The sequence below is a fragment of the Nesoenas mayeri genome (genome assembly GCF_963082525.1).
Source record: "Nesoenas mayeri genome assembly, chromosome: 1".
NCBI classification, from domain to species: Eukaryota; Metazoa; Chordata; class Aves; order Columbiformes; family Columbidae; genus Nesoenas; species Nesoenas mayeri.
In genome coordinates, this window is record NC_137541.1 from 141793093 (window position 1) to 141814177 (window position 21085).

The 21085-nt window shown below is 42.4% G+C and overlaps 1 protein-coding gene across 1 annotated transcript; it reads left to right on the top strand.

The window, feature by feature from the left end:
* Nucleotides 1-755: 755 nt before the first annotated feature.
* On the top strand, nt 756-20586 carry TTF2 (transcription termination factor 2; the record flags this gene model as incomplete). Its single annotated transcript, XM_080358245.1, has 23 exons — nt 756-783; nt 874-985; nt 1226-1312; nt 2048-2114; nt 2562-3536; nt 4453-4579; nt 5688-5873; nt 6107-6264; nt 7226-7307; nt 7646-7759; nt 8272-8422; nt 9086-9191; nt 10074-10264; nt 11019-11172; nt 11956-12047; nt 13404-13486; nt 13965-14104; nt 14782-14952; nt 15548-15606; nt 16692-16845; nt 18450-18532; nt 19563-19637; nt 20442-20586. The coding sequence occupies 23 exons, from the start codon at nt 756-758 to the stop codon at nt 20584-20586; spliced, it is 3540 nt and encodes a 1179-aa protein (XP_080214371.1).
* Nucleotides 20587-21085: the final 499 nt, after the last annotated feature.

The window sequence follows — 21085 nt, forward strand, 5'->3', positions numbered from 1 at the left end:
GGTAGTGGTCCATGGTGTTTGTTTATGCTGCTGTTATTTCAACTTAAATTTATTTCCGAATAGATTTTTGCTTTTAAAAGTGGAGCCATGGCTGCAGGCGCTGGAGCTCACTGCTCAGCCAGCGCGCCTCCCTGTGCTCCCTCAGGCAGGAGTTACATTAGGTAAAAATCGATCATCATCATAGAATGTCCTGTGTTGGAAGGACCCACAAGGATCGAGCCCACCTCCTGTCCCTGCATGTGACAGCCCCACAGTTCACACCATGTGTCTGAGGGCGTTGTCCAGTCTCTTCTTGAACACTGTCAGGCTTGGGGCCGTGACACCTCCCTGGGGAGCCTGTTCCAGCGCTCCACCACCCTCTGGGGGAAGAACCTTTTCCTCATGTCCAACCTGAACCTCCCCTGGCGCATCTTCCTGCCATTCCCTCGGGGGCTGCGAAGGCCGAGCGAGACTTGGGGGCTCTTTAGGTTGGCCACGCCCCGCCCCTCGATAACCACGCCCTCTTGGGGATAGCCCGCCCTCCCCTGGCTTGCGCCCGCCAATTGCAGCGCGACTTCCTGTTCCCGCCCTTTTCCGCTGGTGTTGGTAAAGCACCTGCGCGGAGGTGGGGGGCGGGTGAGCGGAAGGGGGCGGGGAGCAGTGAGCTCATAGCGCAGCGGCGATTGGCTCCACCGCCTCCTCGCCCTGCTCTCATTGGACAATCCCGCCAGCGCTCGGCTGGTTTGAAGAGCGGGCGTGGCGGCTGCTGCCCGGCGATGGAGGCTGTGCCGTGCGCGGAGCACGGTGAGGGGCGGCGGGCAGGAGACGGGTGTCCCGGCTGTGCTGAGGGTCCCGGCCTCGGCCTGAGCGGTTTTTCCTTTCTCTGCCCTGCAGGGTCCCTCTGCTTCCTGAAGACGGGCGTCCGCGATGGCCCTAACAAGGGGAAGAGCTTCTACGTGTGCGGAGCGCAGGGCCCGGCGGCCTGCGGCTTCGTCCTCCCGGCGCCGTAGGTGCAGGGCGGGGGGCGGCAGGGCCTGCCCGCTGGTGTGCGGCTGCGGGGGGCGCACGGCTCTTCTGAGAGAAATTCAGTGCCTGTCAGCAGCCATAAACGGCTATTTTCTCAGTCACGCGGCCTTTGTGGGGAACCTACTTGAGTGTTTTGTCTAAAGTCATCGTTTCTGCTGTTGCTGTTCCCCGGGCACCTCGTCTTGTCTCTGTTCTTCCTCTTTCCCTTCCCTTTTTTCAGCGTTCCTGCTTCTCACTGCTTGATCCATGAGGGGTGCGTGGTGGAGCTGCAGGTCCTGGTCCAGCAGCAGGACAGAGATGAATATCAGTAAGTTCCTGAAGGTGGAAGCAAAGGTTTGTTGTACAGGTTTGAATGCTTGGGATTGTTTGATGGTGGCTCGCTGGCAATTTCCTTCTAGAACTGAAAACGTGCATCCAGCCTGGAGACCTTCACTTGGCATGTTTCAAAATGTTTGCTGTTATTATTAGCAATTGTGTTCAGTGGTAAAAACCAAAGCAATCAGATAATGTTTGTTTTTAACAGAATTGAACATGGCTCTGTGGCTGGATTTATCCAAGACTCATGATGATTGCATCGAATTCCCACATTTTGCTTCTGATAAGGTTTCTTGCAGCAGTCCTGGTTGGCTGCTAGTTTAAAAAAAGATCACACACAAGGTTTTTCTGTTCCTGAGGTGCTTTAAAGATGAGGTGGCCTGTGCAGTGGAACTAAAAGAATAGCTGTTCCCATACACCTTGAAAATCATTGGATGCTTCTAAGGCTCTGAACATAAATGATATTTTCCCTTGAGCAGGGGTTTTATTGCTAAAATTAAAAAATAAGCAACCCACAACCCTAGGAATCTTTATCCAGGGAATGATGTTTTTTAAAAAAGCTTTGTTTTGCTAATGTTCATGGCCTTTTGCTATGCAGGAATCTGCATGAGTGCACATCAAGAGAACTTGTCTGTGACCTTTTTGGTGTGAAATACTTTTTGGCGCAAAATGCTTAGAGTTCCTTTACTGGCTCCTGCAGTTCAAATCTTGTTTTATTTTTCGGTAGGTTGTTTTACCGATGCCTTGAAAGTAAGTTGAATGGGAAGAAATGGTGTGGAAGTGTCCCGTGGAAGGTATGAATGTTTCATTTGTATTATGGCATCAGCTTATTCCAGCATGACTCTTCATTCTGTATACTGTAATCACCTCTGAGACTACGTAGTGGGAGAGCTTGTATTTTCTAGCTGAAAAGTATATCAGCCTGCTGTCCTTCAGCTGAGGCTTCTCTTACTTCTTAGACTGTTCTCCAGTCTGAAAATAAACCTGGGTTTGATCTCTAGCAATCTTCTTTTCTTGAGGGTGGTGCTGTTGAGCCTTGGTCCCCAAAAAACATGGGAATGGCAAAGAAAGCAGAAAACCAGCAGTTTTGTTTTCCTTGTAAAATGTTTATCCTGATACTGTTAAAATTATAGGAAAGATAATGGAGAATCAAGTGTTGCTTGAGATTATCAGGTTGTGTGTATAGTTAGCAGGCTTTAATAATTTGTATGTTAACACTGACTCGCTTGTATATATTGCAGGATCCAAAAGCTACCAAAGTGTCAAAAACCTTAGAACCACAGCCCAACACAGCACCTCTCTCCAATCCCAGTGGCCAAAGAAATCCATTCAAAGTGATAGACAAGAATTGTGAAGTGTTATCCTGGAAACAAATTAAGCAAGGCAACGGAGAGGGAAATAAAGCAAAAGAAGTAAAAGCAGAGAAAGAGAGCATGTTGGTGTCACATAAAGAAAAGAAATCAACTTCTGGTTCCTCCATAGAGAAAGAACCTCTAGAAGGGCTGAAAACTAAAAAGAAGCAGTCCATGGGAAATAGGAGCGACCCAGAACTTAAAGAAAGCACAGCGTCTGAATCTAAACTTAGTGTTTCTGAGACTTGGAAGGGTAAAAACACCCTTTGGGAGGAAGAGAAATATGGTGGCAGTGGCAGAGAATCCAAGAAGTCTTCTGAGTGTGTGGAGAAAGAGGCAGGTGGCAGATCAGAGCTCTTTCCACTAAGTCTTGGGAAGCCAAGTACAGGTACTAAGCCTCCAAAGGAAGAGCAGCTTGGAGAGAAGAGCTTAAAAAGCTGTAGGGATAAGGAAACCAGGCAGAAAGAATATGTTGATGGGAAGAATGGAGAAGCTAATCCAATGTCTAAAGAAGATGTGATTTCCCTAGCAGGACCACAGTCTGCGTTGCCACATGCTGCCCTGCTGGGAGAAGCAGAGGCAGAACCACCCAAGACACAAATCAGGCCGGGGCTGGGACAGCCTGCTGACGAAGTCTCTGACAGTGACAGTGATGAAGTAGAATTTGTTTATTCCTCATCAGGTAAAAGTAAACCTGAGAAGTCAGTTGAGGATTTGCAGTCAAGAGAGATTCCTTCAGGAAAACCAGGGAAGAGTATGCAGGGGACATCTTTGCCAGGAGCTGCAGCATCGCGTGACATGGAAAGACCGCAGGACCCTAAAGCTCTTCACAACCATCTTGTAGTCCAGCTGAAACAGAAGAAGGTCATTTATTGCACCTATTATTCCTCTTTGGTTTTGGGTGGTGGTGTTGTTTGTTGGGGTTTTTGTTGTTTTTTTGGTTCTGTGTTCAGTGTGGTTTCCCTTCCCTGTGACAGGCATCAGAATCAGAATATGATATCTGCTCACAGCAGAAACTAAAAATATTTGTATGGTTTATGAAGACAGGGCAAGGGAGGGAAATCAGCCTAGGCACAGCCTAGTTCTTTTAAGCTACATAGGAGACAATTACCCCTAAGGTAATACAGCCTTCTGCATTTGGGGGTGCTCTGCTTTGACCTGCCTGTCTTTTACTGAGAAAGTAACATGCACAAAAAGGAACAGTGCACAGCCAGCTTAATCTTTTTAAATAACGTGGCTGTTTCTGGTGGTCTCCTTTGGCCTTGTGCAGTAAGAGTGATCTAGCCGTGAAAGCTCACACTAAGAGGAAATAAATTACCTATCTGTTTTTTTCTTTTTAAATAATTGCCAAAAATGATGTTTCATAGTTTTTACTATAGAAACCCTTGTTTGCCTAGAGCTCAGAACAGAGCCTCAAAACAAACAGTCAGAACTGTTGTTCTTGCTAGTGTAGAAATAAACGTGCAAGTAGGTTGAACTTTTGGTGGTTTGAGAGATGTTGAGGTTGCCAAGTCACTTGACTGCCTCTTCATCGTGTTTCATAAAAAGGAGGTGAGGCTGCATCCTTCCATCTCTTCTGAAGTAGACTAATGGTTAGTATATTTTCTGCTGAAAGCGTATTTGAATGGCACTTAAATACTTTTGGAGGTTGTAGAACAGTATCAAAATATGAATTACTATGGCATACGATTAGTGTTCTTAAACTTCTGACTTGATTGTTCTCTGTTGGCAGGGAGTTTGGTAAGCACACTCAGGTTTTGGATTCTTTTTTGTTTGGCAGAGTACGTTGGCTACAGTGAACATTCAGCTGTTGCCAGATAAAGGGGAGCGGTTATTAAAGCAAGTGCAAGATTTGGAAGCTGCACTCGATGCTCTTAATATTTCAACTGCAGATACTACTGAAGAAGGTAGGGCTCATTTTTTTCTTTTTTCTTTTTTTTTTTTTTTCAGAGCTTTGCAAAATAGTTTGTCTTACTGTTGAGGAAAAATAGCAGAAACTTATGTATGGCATGTGGCCTATATAAAACTTGTCTGTTGAGATTCACTGAAGATCTAAAATGTTAGTTGCAAAGTATGTGTCTGGGAGAAGACAAATGGAACAACTCAAACTTCCTCTGAAGTGTGATGGCTTCCCAAGGGAGTTTCCTCTCATGGTTAGGAACCAGGGCTAATTCTGTTTCCAGCTTACATGACTGAGGCAGGTGTGAGAACTTGCCTGTGAAATGTTGACTTCCTCTTTGTTGCAGTATGGAACCATGCTGCTCATGCATATTTTGGCTGTTGGATCTGAATGTTTAAGTTACCAGATCCAAGATAAGCAGCTTTCGGTGTGCCATTCCTATAAAGTGATTTCCTAATTGTATTAACTAGTATTAATGACCTGTAGAAGAGAGGCATTTTGTTGACTTATCTGTAGGATCACCTCAACAGCAGAGTTACTTTGTGATCATAATATCAATTGTGTTCCTGAAAAGTTCCAGTTTGAGAACTCTGGAAACTGAAGATCTCTAGCAAAGAAAGAGCAAGTAACACAGGCCACCACACAATGAGCGCTCCCAATGTCTTATACTAGATCTAGTTTTAAGGAAGACAGACCTTTCCAGGAAGGAGTTAAAAGCTCAGGGATCTCGGCCCATTCATTCTTGAATGTTTTGATAGATTTTGTGAGCAAAGTATTGACAAGAAAGATTAATTTTAAAGGAATAAATCCTCTGGGAGCACTGTGCAGAACTGACCTCTTGTTTGCACTAATCTGATCACAGTTACAGAGTTTGCTGTGTTGATATAAACTGCACACGGAGGCTTGAGCTGAACTGCATTGCCTATGACGCAGGAGCAGGCTAAGGGCATGCATGTTAGTAGTTGCAGTGGCTCAGATGATACAGCTGTGCGACCGCTTAATAATATTTTGCAAGCAGACCACTGGGCAAAACGGAGGCCCTTCTCTGTACTGCAATGCCAAGCTCTGAGGTCCACTGAGCAACCTTTTCAACCTGCAATTCTTTTCTTCTTAAGGGGAGGACAGTGCCAGCAGTGGCTGTCGTAAAGAATCTTTGCCTAACCCGTTTGGCAGGCCAGGTGGTACGAAGTTGATAACGCCGCTACCACTCCAGGATCCTACAGTAAGAACCTCTTCAAGCTCACACAGTCGCCCCTCTGCCACTTTGGGTTCCAGTGATTATTGTGGCTATGGTTTTGGAAGTAAGTATGGACAGGGGTTTTTTTAATTAAAGAGAACACTGGTGAGGACTAGTTCTGAAAGAATCCTGCGACTTGTGGATATATATGATAGTACTAAACTCTTTTTGTTATGATGAGCTGCATATTGCCCCCCAGGGATTTGTAGCCACTGAGATCAACCTCTGAGATGAAATATTTGCTCGGAAAAGTTAGCTTTCTAAACACATCTCATGCATAGTACTGTATCTTTCCAGTGAACTCTGGTGTGCAGAATCTGTATGGGGGAAGAATGACAGAAGACCGAATCAGGGCTGTACACAGTGCCACAAGTGAGGCTATTGATCATCTTCACAAATCTCTAGAATCCTGTCCAACAGAGCAGGCAGCAGCTGAAGATCCCTCTGGATTGAAGGTGAGTTGGCCAGGATGGAGGATGTCATGCTGGTGAATGAAGTGTAACATCTGTGTGATACTCTGGAGCATCCTATGCTTTCACACTTTGAAGTACTTTGAAGTTTTCATTGTACTGGGAAGAGATGCTCTAATTATTTTCCATCCATGGGAGTTGCTTCAGATTGCCAGTGGTGAGGTTCTGCCTTATGGCTGTGGTGTCTTCAGAATATTTAGCGCTTGAATGAGGTAGTAGTGCTTCACACAAAGCAACCAACTCGCAGTCATTTGCAGAAGCAGGTCTCTACTGAGGAACAAACTGACAACTTTCAAAAAAGTGTTGCAGATGGTCAAGTTCATGCAACCCAACAGATTCCAGAGTAGTCTGTTCTGGTCTGCCAAAGAGCAGTAATTTACCTATCAGGTGGTGCAGAAACCACAGTTGAGGTTGTGTGCAAGGTATTGGAAGGCGCATGCCTGCATGAAATGGTGTGTTGATGTATGTTGTGTCACTTTTCAGATCCTCTTTGGGCCTTTTCAGTGCTGGGAAAGGCTATTTAATGTCTTACGATGACAGCATGTAGTCCCTCTTTCTGTCTTCTAAGAGTCTGTAGGGGTCTTAGACTTTGTGAGAAAAGGGGAAGTGTTCGCAGTCCCTCTCCTTGACAGTGATACTTGTGCGAGGTAGGCTTGGGTGGATTTTCCACCTGAAAAAGCTGCCTTTACACCCTCTTAGAGCACTGTGAGGTGCTGGGCTGGTTTCTGCATAAAGCATTAGCAAGGCTGATCTATGGTACTGCTGACCTCCTGTCTGCAGGAGCTGCTTATCTTGGGTATCCTCATCCATGTGGGAAAAGAACAGGTAGGCAAACTCCTTTAATAAGATTGTAATAGGACAGTTCAACTGGATAATTTGGTACAGGAAGCAGAAGTGTCTGAACTTGCAAGGTGTTGCCTTCAAATCCTCTGTCTCACTCTCTTAGGTTCCACTGCTGCTGCACCAAAAACAGGCACTTGCGTGGCTGCTCTGGAGAGAGAGTCAGAAGCCATGTGGAGGAATTCTGGGTAAGAAACAGAACAGGAAGGTGAATGTTAGGGGACAGATTTAAGGTGAATATTGGGGGACAGATTTATGGCAGCAATAGTGTGGCACACAACTTACTTGGAGGCCAATAACTAGTAATTTTGTCGGCATGCTGAAGTGGCTTGTTTTTCTGTGCCCTTTGACTGCAGCTGATAGCCCATTATTATTAATAAATCATACCCTGAAATGGTCATATGTGTATTTTTATTTCCAGGGCTCCCCAGGGCAATTTCTGTTGCAGGATTTACCTTGGTGTAGATCTGAGCCAGGGGAGGCTCATTTCTGCAGGTCATCATAACTTCTGTGTGTCTTCTTCCAGCGGATGACATGGGCTTGGGGAAGACTTTAACGATGATTGCTCTTGTTCTGGCCCAGAAGCAGCTGAAGACAGAGAAAAGAAAGGAGAAGCTGGAACTATGGCTGTCCAAAAATGGTACAGAATTGTTTCCATCATACAGTACATACATCATGATGCGGAGCCATTTGGAATGCCTAAAGCATTATAGGTTAATGGCTTATAAAACAACAGATTCTATCTGTGCTCACTTCTCTTCTGTAGGAAAATTCCATTGGCTTAATGTCTACTACATTCTCATGCAATGCCTTTCTCTTGATCAGTGTCATTTGTTCTTCCATTGGATGTGTAGCATTTCCCAACTCATTCTGTGTGATTCAAAATGGCAACATTTCAGTCTTCTAGAACAGGAAAAAAAAAATTGATTGGTACTGTATTCTCAAGAGAAATCAGGGTTAGTTCCCGAATTCTAATCTTTCCACACAGAACTAGCAGTCCCTGAGAATTCAAGGTAGAGATGTGTTCTTCACAAGCTGTGTTCACAGGAAAAGTGGACCAAACTTTTTAATTGTTGAGACTTTCCAAAACTTCTGTCTGTGATGTAGTCAAATATGAAGACATTGAAACCTGTCTGCACTATTTCCCTGCAGATTCTACTGTTATCTCTTCCCACGGCACTTTAATCGTTTGTCCTGCATCCTTGATCCATCACTGGAAGAAAGAGATTGACAGACACGTGGGCTGGGGCAAATTGAGGGTCTATTTGTATCATGGGCCCAACAGAGATAAACATGCAGAGGTGTAAGTGTTAAATCATAAACATGACCAGGAAAAGTAAAATACTACTTAGCAAGAAATTGTGGATGTCAGAGTTGAAATTCAGTGGCTATCGAATGATGGAAGAATGTGAAAGGTGCAAATGTGGAGGATCCAGAAGATCAGACAAACGTCTGTTGTCAAGGTGTATATAGCAAAGCCCTGATGGCCTGCACCCATGCTAAGTGGTTCTGGTGCAGGCTATTGCTGTTCCTGATAACAACAACAACAACAAAGTGTACATTCTCTGGCTTGCAGAGATTGTCAGTGGCAGCTGCTTCTATGCTTGTGCTTTGTGGTTGCATTTTTTTTCAGCTGTCTGTATAGATGAGAAAACTTTCTACACTACTTTAGGCCATGCTGAGCAGTATTTCTAGGTGCCAGATTCTAAGCAGTGTTCATCTCATGTGTGTTCTGTAGCATTAGCTTTTACTGTTGTCTTGAGCTTGCTGTGTCTACTGCCGGTATCCATAAAATGGGGACAATGTGCCTTTCCTGTTTGACTGCTATGAAGCTCAGTTTTCTGTAAAACTCTGCATTTTAGCTCTTGTAGAACCATGGTTCTTAAACCTTGAGTAACCTTGTCTGCCTTGCAAAACGAATTTCTCATTTGTTCTTCCTCCTGATTACTACTTTCCTTTTATGCAGGCTTTCTGAATATGATGTTGTTGTCACAACCTACAGCCTGGTCTCCAAGGAGGTTCCCACAAGCAAAGAGGAGGGGGAAGTCCCTGCTGAGGACCATGATGTGGGGGTGAGAAGCCACACTTTTCATAGAGAATTGCCTTAATGTTTTAAGGTGTTGCAAACCATTATTGTTTCAAGAAGCACTTTATGCTACAGTGAGCAGCAGGCTGAATAATTTTATTTTTACCGTAAGTCCCCTGTTGAGTTTGCACAATAAAAATAAAGTGATGAGCAAAAGTGCCATGAAGTGCAGAAAGATAACAAGGAAAAATATCCACAAGAAATCTGTTCTGTAGTAATATAGAATACACTACATTGAATATAGTTGAAATGTCTTTAAATGTCATTTTAAGAGTTCAATGAAGAATCTCATACTCCTCCTTTTGAGGTGAGACTGTGAAAGAACACTAGAATCTCCTGCTGGTATTCTTTGCTGAGGCGCCAACATTGCTTTAAGCTACCAGAAACCTGCTGCAATCTGGATCTCACTCTTAAAGCAAATAGGCCTTTGGATTTCCTGAAACTTCAAGGTGGCATCTATAGAGAGATGTTGCATTTTAAAGTATGGAATATGCCCTAATAGAATAATTATATGTGTTCCTTTGTCCCAGCCTAGCAAAATTTTGCTGATATGGGATGTGTCTTGGGAAGGAAGAGGCAATAAAATGTTAAAAGCAATAAAAAAGCAAAATATTGGAAATTGTCATCAAGAACAGACAAATGTTATATTATTTGGCTTATGAACTCTCATGGAAGCTTTGGAGAGATTATTATTTTTATTTTTATTTTTTTTTTTAGAGCACATCTTACATGACAGTAAGAGCTCAGATTCCTGCTGGCTAACATCAGGAAAATGCTTCTTGCTGGAAAAGTATATTTGCTTGTGGCTCTTCAGAGAGCCTAGCAAGGTTATTGTGCTGGGTTATGAACAGTCTGCTTTTTCTTTCAGTGTGGGTCATCTCCCTGTTCCCCTCTGCTCAGGGTAGCTTGGGCTCGAGTTATACTGGATGAAGCTCACAATATTAAAAACCCGAAGGTTCAGACCTCTATAGCTGTGTGCAAGCTGAGAGCCAGCGCCCGATGGGCTGTCACCGGGACACCGATACAGAACAACTTGCTGGACATGTACTCTCTCCTGAGGTGAGCTGGCTGCATGTGAACACATAGACAGGGCTTCAGTTCCACTAATTCTTCACTGCTGAAGTTGCTTTGACCTTTGAGAGGTTTCTAAGTTACGTGGGGTAGCAAGACTGGTTATATTAACACTTCAGGCACTGGATTGCAAAGGCTGTGGCTGAGACATTGTGCAAGGCTAACCATGTGTCTACTGTTGCGTGAAGCTATTCTGCTTTCACAGAGGACAAGGGAAATCACTTCAGATCTCCTGTGTCTCTAAGATGAATACCCACAAAACCAATTTGAATGGTCAAAAGTTTTGTGCCATAATCCTTGTTCCTACCGGGGCAGCCTGGAAGGACCTTATTAAAGAGTGTTGTGCAGCAAGGGCATTGATGGAAAGGGTGGAAACTTTGCCCTCTCTGAACAAATGATAAACAGGTTTAAACTCTATGCTCCTCATTGCTGAGAAGAAAAAGTGTGAATATGCTCTTTGGTGAGTGCCCTGTTCTTCTTGATGCCCTTCATTTGCATTAATGAGCAAAGAAGTGATGGGTACGGAACTAGAAAGATGCTTTCACTGTACTAGTGATGGTAAGACTTCTGAGCAAAACAGTTATTGGCATCATTACACTGGAAGTCTTTTACTGCTTCTAGCAGTTGTGGCTGAACTGGAAATGGTTTGTTTCAGATAGGAAGGAATTTGGTTCTAGTCATTCAGGAGTAACTGAGAAACTCTTCTTCCCTTGGTATGATGTCTCTTTCCCTCATGTTGTAGGTTTCTACGTTGCTCTCCTTTTGATGAGTACAAGGTGTGGAAGTACCAGGTAGATAACAACACAAAAAAGGGAGGAGAGAGGCTGAGTCTCTTAACCAGGAGCCTCTTATTACGGAGAACTAAGGACCAGCTGGATTCAACTGGGAAGCCCTTGGTAAGAACTTCACCCTCCACAACTAGGCAATCATTCCCTTGCTTCCCTTGGAGCAGCCAGTCAGTTCTATACAAGCACAAGTTTGTTAATGAGTGGGTTTTCCTGTCTACTGCAGTCTCTTGAGTGAGAGGAGTTGAATGCCTGTGGGACGCTTTGCTTGCTTATCCAGAAAGCAGAAATATAAATAAGAATTAAACCTTTCAGTTATAAATCATATGCAGATGAGAATATATTATATCATTGCAAGTAGATGTCCACTTAGTGGAAGGTTGGTCTAGGTCTCAGCTAGCCTAGATCTCTAGGAATCAAAGATCCATGTCAAATGGATCTGGTGCATATTAGGGCATTGCCCTTCTGCATTACTCTTTACAAATAATCCATTAAACTGAGTATTAGATCACTGGTATGTCTGTAAGCCATTAAAAGGTGTAGTTTTGGTGCACTGCCTGATTCTGAATGGGGGAGTTAGAAGCTACTTTTACAAGGTGAGAAATGAATCCTCCCATGGTAGTGATGTGCAAGTCAATCCTTAGTTGCTCATGCCTTTTGTTGTCAAATAATTTGGAATAAAGTTTATAATCTTGAGTGTTAACCAGGCTATTTGGACTTCTATGGGTATCTATATTGTGTCATAATTGCATTCATATGGATAATTTTAATGAAGAAACAAACAGCTGTCTTCTAAGACTTAGAATACTGTACTAACTCTTGGAACATTGGTGTTTGTGATGCTGTATAAGATTTTTGAACTATAACATCTGATCCTCTGTATTTTTACTTCAGGTATCTCTGCCCCAGCGCAGCACACAGTTGCATAAGTTAAAACTTTCAGAAGAGGAGCAGTCCATGTACAATATGCTTTTTGCAAGATCCAGGTATGAATGTGGGAAGAGAATAGGGTCTTTTGTGGTTTTGTTTCTTCTGGTGTGAAAAATCTGAAAGAGGCCTCCACTTAAGATGAGAAGAACTTTTGGATTAATTTCTGGTGTTTTGTTTTGTTGGGTTTTTTTTCTTTTTCTGATTAATTGTTAAGCATGTTTGAAAATACATTGCTTGTTCTGGCAACAGCTGAAACCACATTACTTTTTTTTGTCCCATTTTCAGGAGGTTTGTATTGTAGCTTTTCATTTAATCTCATTGATTTCAAGAATCCAAAGACTTAGAATTGCAACAGCATTTTTTAAATTATGATGTGTCAGTACCTGTAACGGAGAGAATTTCTTCTTTGCTCTGGGATATTTATGCAATTGGAAATTAGGCTGGCCTCTCCAGATGGCTGTAATGCAAGCTTGTGTCATTTAGTGTTCTTCTCGGTTTTCTTTCAATAGTGTTGCTGTAAAGAGTTTCCCTTCCTTTTAAATATACATTTAAAGATGTCCTTTTGTTGTGAAGAATGTTATTCATTTGCCCCTGGTTCGTATTATACTCAAGATATTCCAATAAGCAGACTTGCTTTCTCTTGTGTTTTCCAAAATGGATCTTGGTTATGATCATATTCAAGGTAAACAAAACTGGGGTATGTTGTGATTGTTTTGTGACTAAATTATTGTGCTGGTTTTGGCCGGGATAGCGTTTATTTCTTTGCTGTAGCTAGTACGGGCTGTACTTTGGATTATAACACAGGGATGGTTTTGACATTGCTGAGCAGTGGTCACATAGAGTCAAGGCCTTATCTGCTTCTCAGACCACACCACCAGCAAGTAGGCTGGGAGTGCACAAGAGTTTGGGGGTGGACACAGCTGGGACAGCCAACCCCAGCTGACCAAATGGGTATTGCACACCATATGACATCATGCTCAATATATAAATTTGGGGGAAAGAGGCAGGGGAAGTTCAAAATGGTGGCATTTTGTCTTCCCAAGTCACCATTCTGTGTGATGGAGCCTGGCTGTCCTGGAGATGGCTGAACACCTGCCTGCAATGGGAAGGAGCGAATGAATCCCTTGCTATGCTTTGCTGGTGTGTGCAGGGCTTTTGCTTTACCTATTAAGCTGTCTTTATCTCAACCCATGAGTTTTCTCACTTTTACTCTTCTGAGTCTCTCCCCCATCCCACTGAAGGGGAGTGAAGGAGCAGCTGTGTGGGGTTTAGTTGCTGGCTGGGGTTAAACCATGACAATGATTGATGAAACTTTTCTTACCTTAATGCCTCATCAGCTTGTTTGCTAAGCTCAGGTCACTCTTGCCTCTGTTCCTTCTGTAAATCTCAGAGTCTTTGTCTTGTTTTTCCAGGTCAACACTACAATCCTACCTAAAGAGACAAGAGCAGAAAAATGAAGGCAGAGAGGATGCTGGTGGTAACCCCTTTGAGAAAGGTTTGAGCACACCCTCCCCTGAAAACATTTGCAGAAGTGACTCTTTAAGTGCACAATTAAGGAAGGGGAACAGACCTGGCCACATGGGATCAGGACTTAGAAATTCTTTGGAAAATGTTTTGCTCCTTCCCTGATGTTATGAAGAATCCTACCAGACTATTCCCAAAGTCTGTTCTCACTGTTGTGCCTCTGGGCAAATCTCTTAACCTCCCTTGGTCTAAAATTCCCTTCTGAAGTATAGGTCTAATTGCTCAGAGAAGAGATGTCAGTATGAAGTATGTGGTACTCTGATTTCTGGTGTTGTTGGAGTTTGCTTATTTTTTTCAGAGCGGGATTTGATGGGTTCGTATGTTAAATCAGGTATTTGCTTGCCTGTTGGTTCTTGTCCCTTACTGATGAAACTTTTGCTGGAGGTGGCTGGGCAGTGCTTGGAAGTGCCTCTAAGAGCTCCTGATGTTTTGTCTCACTTCCTTGACAGTTGCACAGGAGTCTGGGGTCAGTCAAATGGAATTTCCAGCAGGCTCCCAAAGTGCCTCCCAGGTCTCAAGTACTGTCCATGTCTTGTCCATGTTGTTGAGGCTCCGTCAGTGCTGCTGCCATCTCTCATTACTGAAAGTGGTAATTACATTGTGGTGTTGGGGGTTTTTTTGTCGGGATTTTTTTTCTAGTTTGTGTAAATTAACACACTTTTTAACACCCCTGCATTTCTTAGCTAGGGCTGTATGAACTGAGCCATTTGTAGGACTGTGTGCTTTACAGCCCAAGAAGTTTTAGATGGGCATACTTCCTCCTGAGGACTTCCCTAGCATGACCTATGTGGGCTGTTATGTGTCTAGAATTACCTTTTTTCAGATAAAAAGAAAAATAATTTTAATGACAAAGAAGTCTTGATCTTAATGTAGTCTTGAGAAGTAGGCTGATCTTTCACAAATTCATTGCTGCCATATAAAGCAGCTGTAGAATAAGTCCAGATCCTAAGGGAACAGGCAAGGATTTATCATCTTTTTAATCCTGTAATTGTTAAATGCTATGGGAGGAGGAATGTGAGGAGACTGGACCCCAGAGAATGGCTGAGGTCACGTGCTTTTCCTACACTGCCCTTTCTTGGGGCAGAATAAGGGACCAAAGAAATTGTTGGTCTGACCCAGTACTGTTTCCTAATCATTCTATCTTCATGTTGTATAGCTTCCTTCAAAGCCATTGTCCTCAGCAGACATCATGCAGACTGTGAATCAGTACTGAAGTCGATTCAGGGTTGACTCTGATCCCTTATTATATTCCTTTCTTTCCCACAGGCTCTGGACCAAGTTAACTTGAAAAGTGAAGGCCTTTCCCTCTCCATTGAGGAACAACTTAGTGCTTTGACCCTGTCTGAGCTCCAGACTTCTGATTCCAAGTCAACAGTCTACCTCAATGGCACAGCTTTTAAAGCAGATATCTTTGAAATCACCAGGGAGAGCACCAAGGTATTCTGGTTGTGGCTTTCTTACCTTCCTTAAGAAGCCTGACTTTCAGCACATCACCTTTTAAATTGTTAATGAATTGTCACACCTTGGTAATTGCAGATCAGATAAGTTGGCAATTTAGGTGAGATCAGGTGAGTAGATTGGTAGTCTGTCTGCTGAAGCCCTTCTGGGAAGGCTTCAACTTATCAGGTGTTGATGGCTACTTCCAATAAAGCTGTGAGAATCTGACTGTGTTGAAAATCCGTTGGTGAAAATCTTGTGCACTGGATTCACAGAAGTTTTCTAATGTACCTGAGGGCATGGTGCTTGTGAAGAGCTAGAAAAAATGGGATGGCAAGGGGAGAGCTGGCAATAGCTCGGCTCCTTACAGAAAAGTTAGAATCTATAAAACATGTTTGTATTATTCGATTTCTTAATCCTGTTTTCCACAGTGGGAGTGTTCTTACTAATTACTATTAAAAATATCTTGAAAGTCTGAGCACAGAAGAAATTCCAGTTGAAGAGTTATTTTAATCACTTCCTATTTTCATGAAGAATAGCCAAGCATGAGCTGGATTATGACAGCAGACTAACCTTTTTTTTATTTTCCCTGCAGATAGCTCACCTCTTGACTGAGCTGAAAACTATCCAAAGTCACTCAGTGTCTCAGAAAAGGTTAGTAAACATGTCCTTTAGTCATAGTGACTGAGAGTAGCATGTCTCTTGACAGCAGCAGAAATAGTATGGTAAAATGGTGGCAGTACTGCAGTAGTTAGAAGCAGATTTTGAGAAAAATATCGAAGAAAAAAGAAGGTAGTTTATGATGTAGGTTAGTGTAAACAGAAGGGAATGTGTGAGGAATCTCAGGCCTTGAGGCCCAAGATGACTCTTCTCCAAAAACAGAATTGTGAATAATTTGCTCGTGCTGAGAAGTATTTGCCCTCAGCTCTGCAACCCGGAGACTGCAACCCAGTCCACTACCTAAAAAAAGTGGGGAGTAAAGTAGTGGTTAAAACTGAACCTGTTTGAGAGAAAGGAATACATTGATCAGAGGGCCTAAGTGTTGCTGAAGTCCTGCAGCTCTCACTGTACAGGTTCTGTCAGTCTTTACTCTACACCAGACTGCAGTGTTGCAGGGTTTTCTGCTTGTTTTGTTAAACAATGTAGAATGCGCTTTCAGTTGTGTGGTTGTGAAGTAGTTACACCTGTGTTGTTATGTTGGGGGTGGTTTGGAAGGGGAAGTTTGGTTCTTGGGCAACTCCAGAGTTGTGCCATATGTAGAAAGCTTTTTTTCCCCCAAAGTCTTTTCCAAAAAATATTCCCACCATAAGAATAGAAACACCAACATTACTTTCGTTCCCTAGTAAAAAGCTATTGAACAAATTGTTGCCTCCAAACTGTTTAATCTAGAAGATGTGGGGAGTGAGAGGCCCAGGAGAATCCAAGTTTGGTGTTGCCATTGATTCATTTTGCAGAAAAAGCTCAAAATTGTAATTGGATTTTACATTGCTACCTACCAAAACCAGAGGTGAAAATTAAAGACTTAATTGCTCTGAAGTTTATTGGGTATTAGCCTTCCAAAGCAGATTCTATGATTACACAAACAGGTGAATCTGTTTCTGAATTGGGAAGGGACTTGGCTCCAGTTTGCAGTGGGAAAGAGTGCCTGAATAGCTGTCTCCCCTTGGATGAGACCCTGCAATAACCGGACTTGCAGTACACATAGAACGTGCTCTAAACTCCTTTTCCTCCCTCTCCAGTGTTGTTGTCTCTCAGTGGACGAGTATGTTGAAAGTTGTGGCTGTGCACCTCCAGCAACTAGGACTGAAGTATGCAATAGTGGATGGCTCTGTCAATCCTAAACAGAGAATGGATGTGGTAGAAGAGTTCAATAACAATCCCAGAGGGCCTCAGGTATGTAATCAGGGCAGGGAAACAATTACTACAGCTGCTATGAGCAGCTGTGATAGCTGACTTCATGGTTCCCTTTACTGGCACCACTTTCATTTGGACCTTTAGGTGTTATGATCAGCAGAGAAAGAGGTAGCTGTATAAACAGACATCTTATAATGGGCAGGGGCAGCTGTGAAAATGCTCCTTGTGATATTAACCTTCTATACGGAGATGGTCTGACTCCAAAGCTAGTTCAAAGGTTGTCCAAATCTTGGGTGTATTTTAAGATGTTTTTGTCACAGAGAATAATGTGGAAGATGTGGGGCCAATTAGCTCTGTTCAGAACAGGCTGGGTGTTTCCAGCTCATGCTTCTCCACTGGAAGATGTTTCTTTTTGTGTATCACCTGCTTGCCAAGGAACCCATAAGACTTAATTGCTGTTTTCCAACACATCAGATATTTTTTTTACCAGACTAATCTTTTAGAGAAGAGAGAATGACAGCTGAATCTGTGAATGTGGCTAGAATTAACAAAAGCATATCTCACCCCAGTATAAAGATAGGAAGATTTGGATCAGTGTGAGAGCAGTCATAGTTATGCACACATCCAAAATAAGGTGACCTTATGTGACTTCTTTCACTTTTGAGTTATTGAGGTTTGGAGTGGAGAAGGGTGTATTTAAATACTGATGAACTACAGTGTATCGGCTCTTCTTGAAAACATTTTCTAGTCTGAAATTTTAGCCAAGGGAAGGAAGCTTGCCAGTTGACTAAAGATGTCTGAATCCAAATTAATTGTTCATAGCAATTACTTTCATCTAGACACTGACATTCCTGTGATTGAAAGAGGACAGTCTGTCTCCTCTGAGTGTGGATCTGTGACTGGAAGGGGAGAATGTGGGGCATTAGCTTGCTTTCTTTGCTGGATTTCTTGAACAAGCTGCTATCTATGAAACAGATATTTCTCCTAACTTAGAACTTAAACAAAGGAAGATTTCTGCCAGCTATAAGAATAGCTTACCTCTTTAACCAGATCAGGATTTTAAGGTACCATACTATGAAAGTGAGTAATAAATATATATAGCAAGTATCTCTGCCCTTAATCGAGTTATTTTCCTGCTGTACAAGAAATCTTCTCTAAATTTACCCTCTACTTTACCCTCATTCCACCCCAGCTACTCATCTTTTTTAAAAACTGGGTTATGTAGAAACAAAGTGAAAGGAGTAGCAGGCCATTTCACTCCACTTGGTTGCGTTTAAGTAATCATTATTGTTAATTTGGAGTTGGTGCTGATTGATCCCATTGTTGGCAATAGGCTGTCATCAGATAGGCTGGTCATTTGAGTGGGACACAGAGTCTGAACTTTTCACTCCTTTCTGTAGTCTGTAAAAATGGATCAGGGAAATGTATATGGAATGGTAGGCTGACCTCTCTGAGCCATAACTTCCATGTTCAGGCTTCTGTGCCTCATGAAGTAGCATCTGGTAAGCTCCCAAAAACATAATAAAAATGCACATGTAATATAAGTATGATAAACAGATGCTCTGGTTCAAATTATAATATGGAGTATATGAAGCACTAATTTTCTGGAAACAGGTTCCTTAACTCTCTTTTGGCCTTTGAAGGTAATGTTGGTCTCATTGCTGGCTGGAGGCGTTGGCCTGAACTTGACTGGAGGAAACCACCTCTTTCTCCTCGACATGCACTGGTAAAGAGAAATAAAAGTTCCATCTCAAGGGATATATGTAGAGCATACTGCTTGTGTTCTCACCACCTGTCTTGCGATGTCTGACACAACTGGGTTAGGAGGGAAATATTTAACTGAGAGCATGGGCTAGTGATTAATTAGTGATTAGTTTTTATTATGACCGTCTTCCAAGACACTCTGATTTGTCAGTTAAGTGCTCACAACCAAGAAATACAGTTCTGTAGGGGTTGGGAAAAAAAAAAAGAGAGGAGGATAACAGTGATCCAAAGCAGCAAGTATGCAGTCTGTATCAGAAAAAGGTACTGGGGTCTTGGCAGTCCCTGGCTTAATTTCTTACAACAATGAAAATGGTACAGTAATGCCTACAGGTAATTTGTCTTGAAACAAATCTATGGTGTTGATCATAGTCAGTAATCTGGCACAGGGGTTTTACAAGGCTACGAAAATAGTGCATATGAGCTCCTAATATTTATGTTGACTCTCATCAAAGTCAGAATCACAATTTTTTTTAACTAAATGTTGCTCATTGCAAACTAAGGTGCTTCAGTACAAAACCAGCTGCTGAGTAGCAGCATTAAGGAGATGTTTCTACAATATGGAAGCTATGCCAACAAGTATTCCCCGTAACTGTGTCAAACAGAACCATTTTTTATGTAAATATTCTTGAGAGAAGGCTTCTTTCAACAGAGTTTGTCTTCCTGCTTCACTGTCCTCTTTCTTCACTAGCTACTGAGCTTTCTCTGAGTACTAACTATAGGCCAAAATTTGGGGCTATTTTGACCAACGGTCTAATTTGTACAGCTGACTTTGTGTGGAGTTGTAGTGTACTTCTGAGGGCAAAGAGAAATACAGTCAGGGTGAAAATTGGTTATCAAGTTAGTAAACCTAAGGTAACCTGGTAGTAGTTTTAGTTCTGCACAGGGAGAAAACAGCTTGCTGTGGAGGCAGGCAAATGAAGCAAGCACAAAGGCTTCAATACCTCACTTTTTACTGAACATGAGCCCTTGAACTTTATTTGTTTACCTTACAGGAATCCTGCTCTTGAGGACCAGGCCTGTGACCGCATTTACCGAGTGGGGCAGCAGAAGGATGTTGTGATACACAGGTCAGGATTTTCCGTAGCAGTAAATGAGGCTCTTGCTGCTCGTGTACTGTCTGGCTTGAGTTGGTGAGACAAAGCCTTGGTTTGAGGCTTGTTTCTTAAAGCTAGGCACAAAGTCTAATTGTGGGATTGGGGTTTGAGCACCAAGATGGAGACCACATGAAAATGTTTCTGTGTGGCACTTGCTTGCAATGTTGCTGTCCTGATAGCTAGCAGTGCTTTATTGGTTTTCAACCTTTGGTTCAATGGTAATGCCCTGTTTGTTCCTGAGAATGATTCAGACACAAAAGCATTTCTCTTCTCTTATTGACTTGATTTTTCACCATGCTCCCTAAGCCTGGACCTTTCTAATATCGCTAACATAAACATATAGACCACTTCCAATAAGTGGCAAAGCTGGCTTTTAGAAAAAGCTTCTGCAATTTTAAGTATGAAATGGCTAGCTTAATGATTGTAAATGCACATCAAATTCAAACAAACTGGAATCTAAAATACTATTTTGTGTATGATGCTTTTAGTATCGTAGGTGCCACCAATTATCAATCATTACAGGATTTTTGTCACAGAATTACTGTTGCTTCAGATGACCAAAGTTGAGACCTAAAGTGCATCAGACTTTTGTTTGAAATGTTATAATACCTGGATAGGAGAACAGCTGTTTTCTGCGCACAGGTATAATTTGTCAGTCACATAACAGGCTGTTAATTTTGAGGTTAGATAAGTCTTCGGAAATTTACCGGGGAAGTGCTGATATAATGCTGACATTTTTTCCTAGCAGTTGAGATGATGTGGCTATTGTTCTTTTAGGTTTGTCTGTGAAGGAACGGTAGAAGAAAAGATCCTACAGCTCCAGAAGCGGAAGAAAGTTCTTGCCCAGCAGGTGCTGTCAGGCAAAGGGGAGGGCTTCACTAAGCTCACTCTGGCTGACCTCAAAGTTCTCTTTGGCATCTAATTATCCTTTACAGTACACAAGAGTGATTTTATATCTGCAACTAACCGTGTAGACTTTAACAAAGGACTGCTGTTTTAAGGTAGTCGTTCGTTTGGAACAAATAACTCAATTTTTTGATGGTTCCAGGAAGAAAATTCATCGACTTCAGGAATTTGTTTTAATACTAAAATTAGATTGTGTATCCAAAGGTTAATAAAGTTATAAATTAAGCTATTGTTTTAAAACACTTTAAAATATTAAAAACAAACATTTGCTTGTTTCTTGGTTTCCTGTGTATGCTTTTTAGTTAGAAAACTTTCCCCTTCAGGACAGGAGAAGCACAGGCAAGTGAAACAAGAACAAGAGGGACAAGCGTGAGGTAGGAAACTTCAGAGGTTGAGTGGTGAGGTGTGGTGGGCATGGAGGAAGCAAAAAGAAAAATGTAGAGCACGATGCTATAAGAAGACTGTACAAACTTCAGAATGTATAAGTAACAAAATAAAGGGCAGGCTTAGAGGAA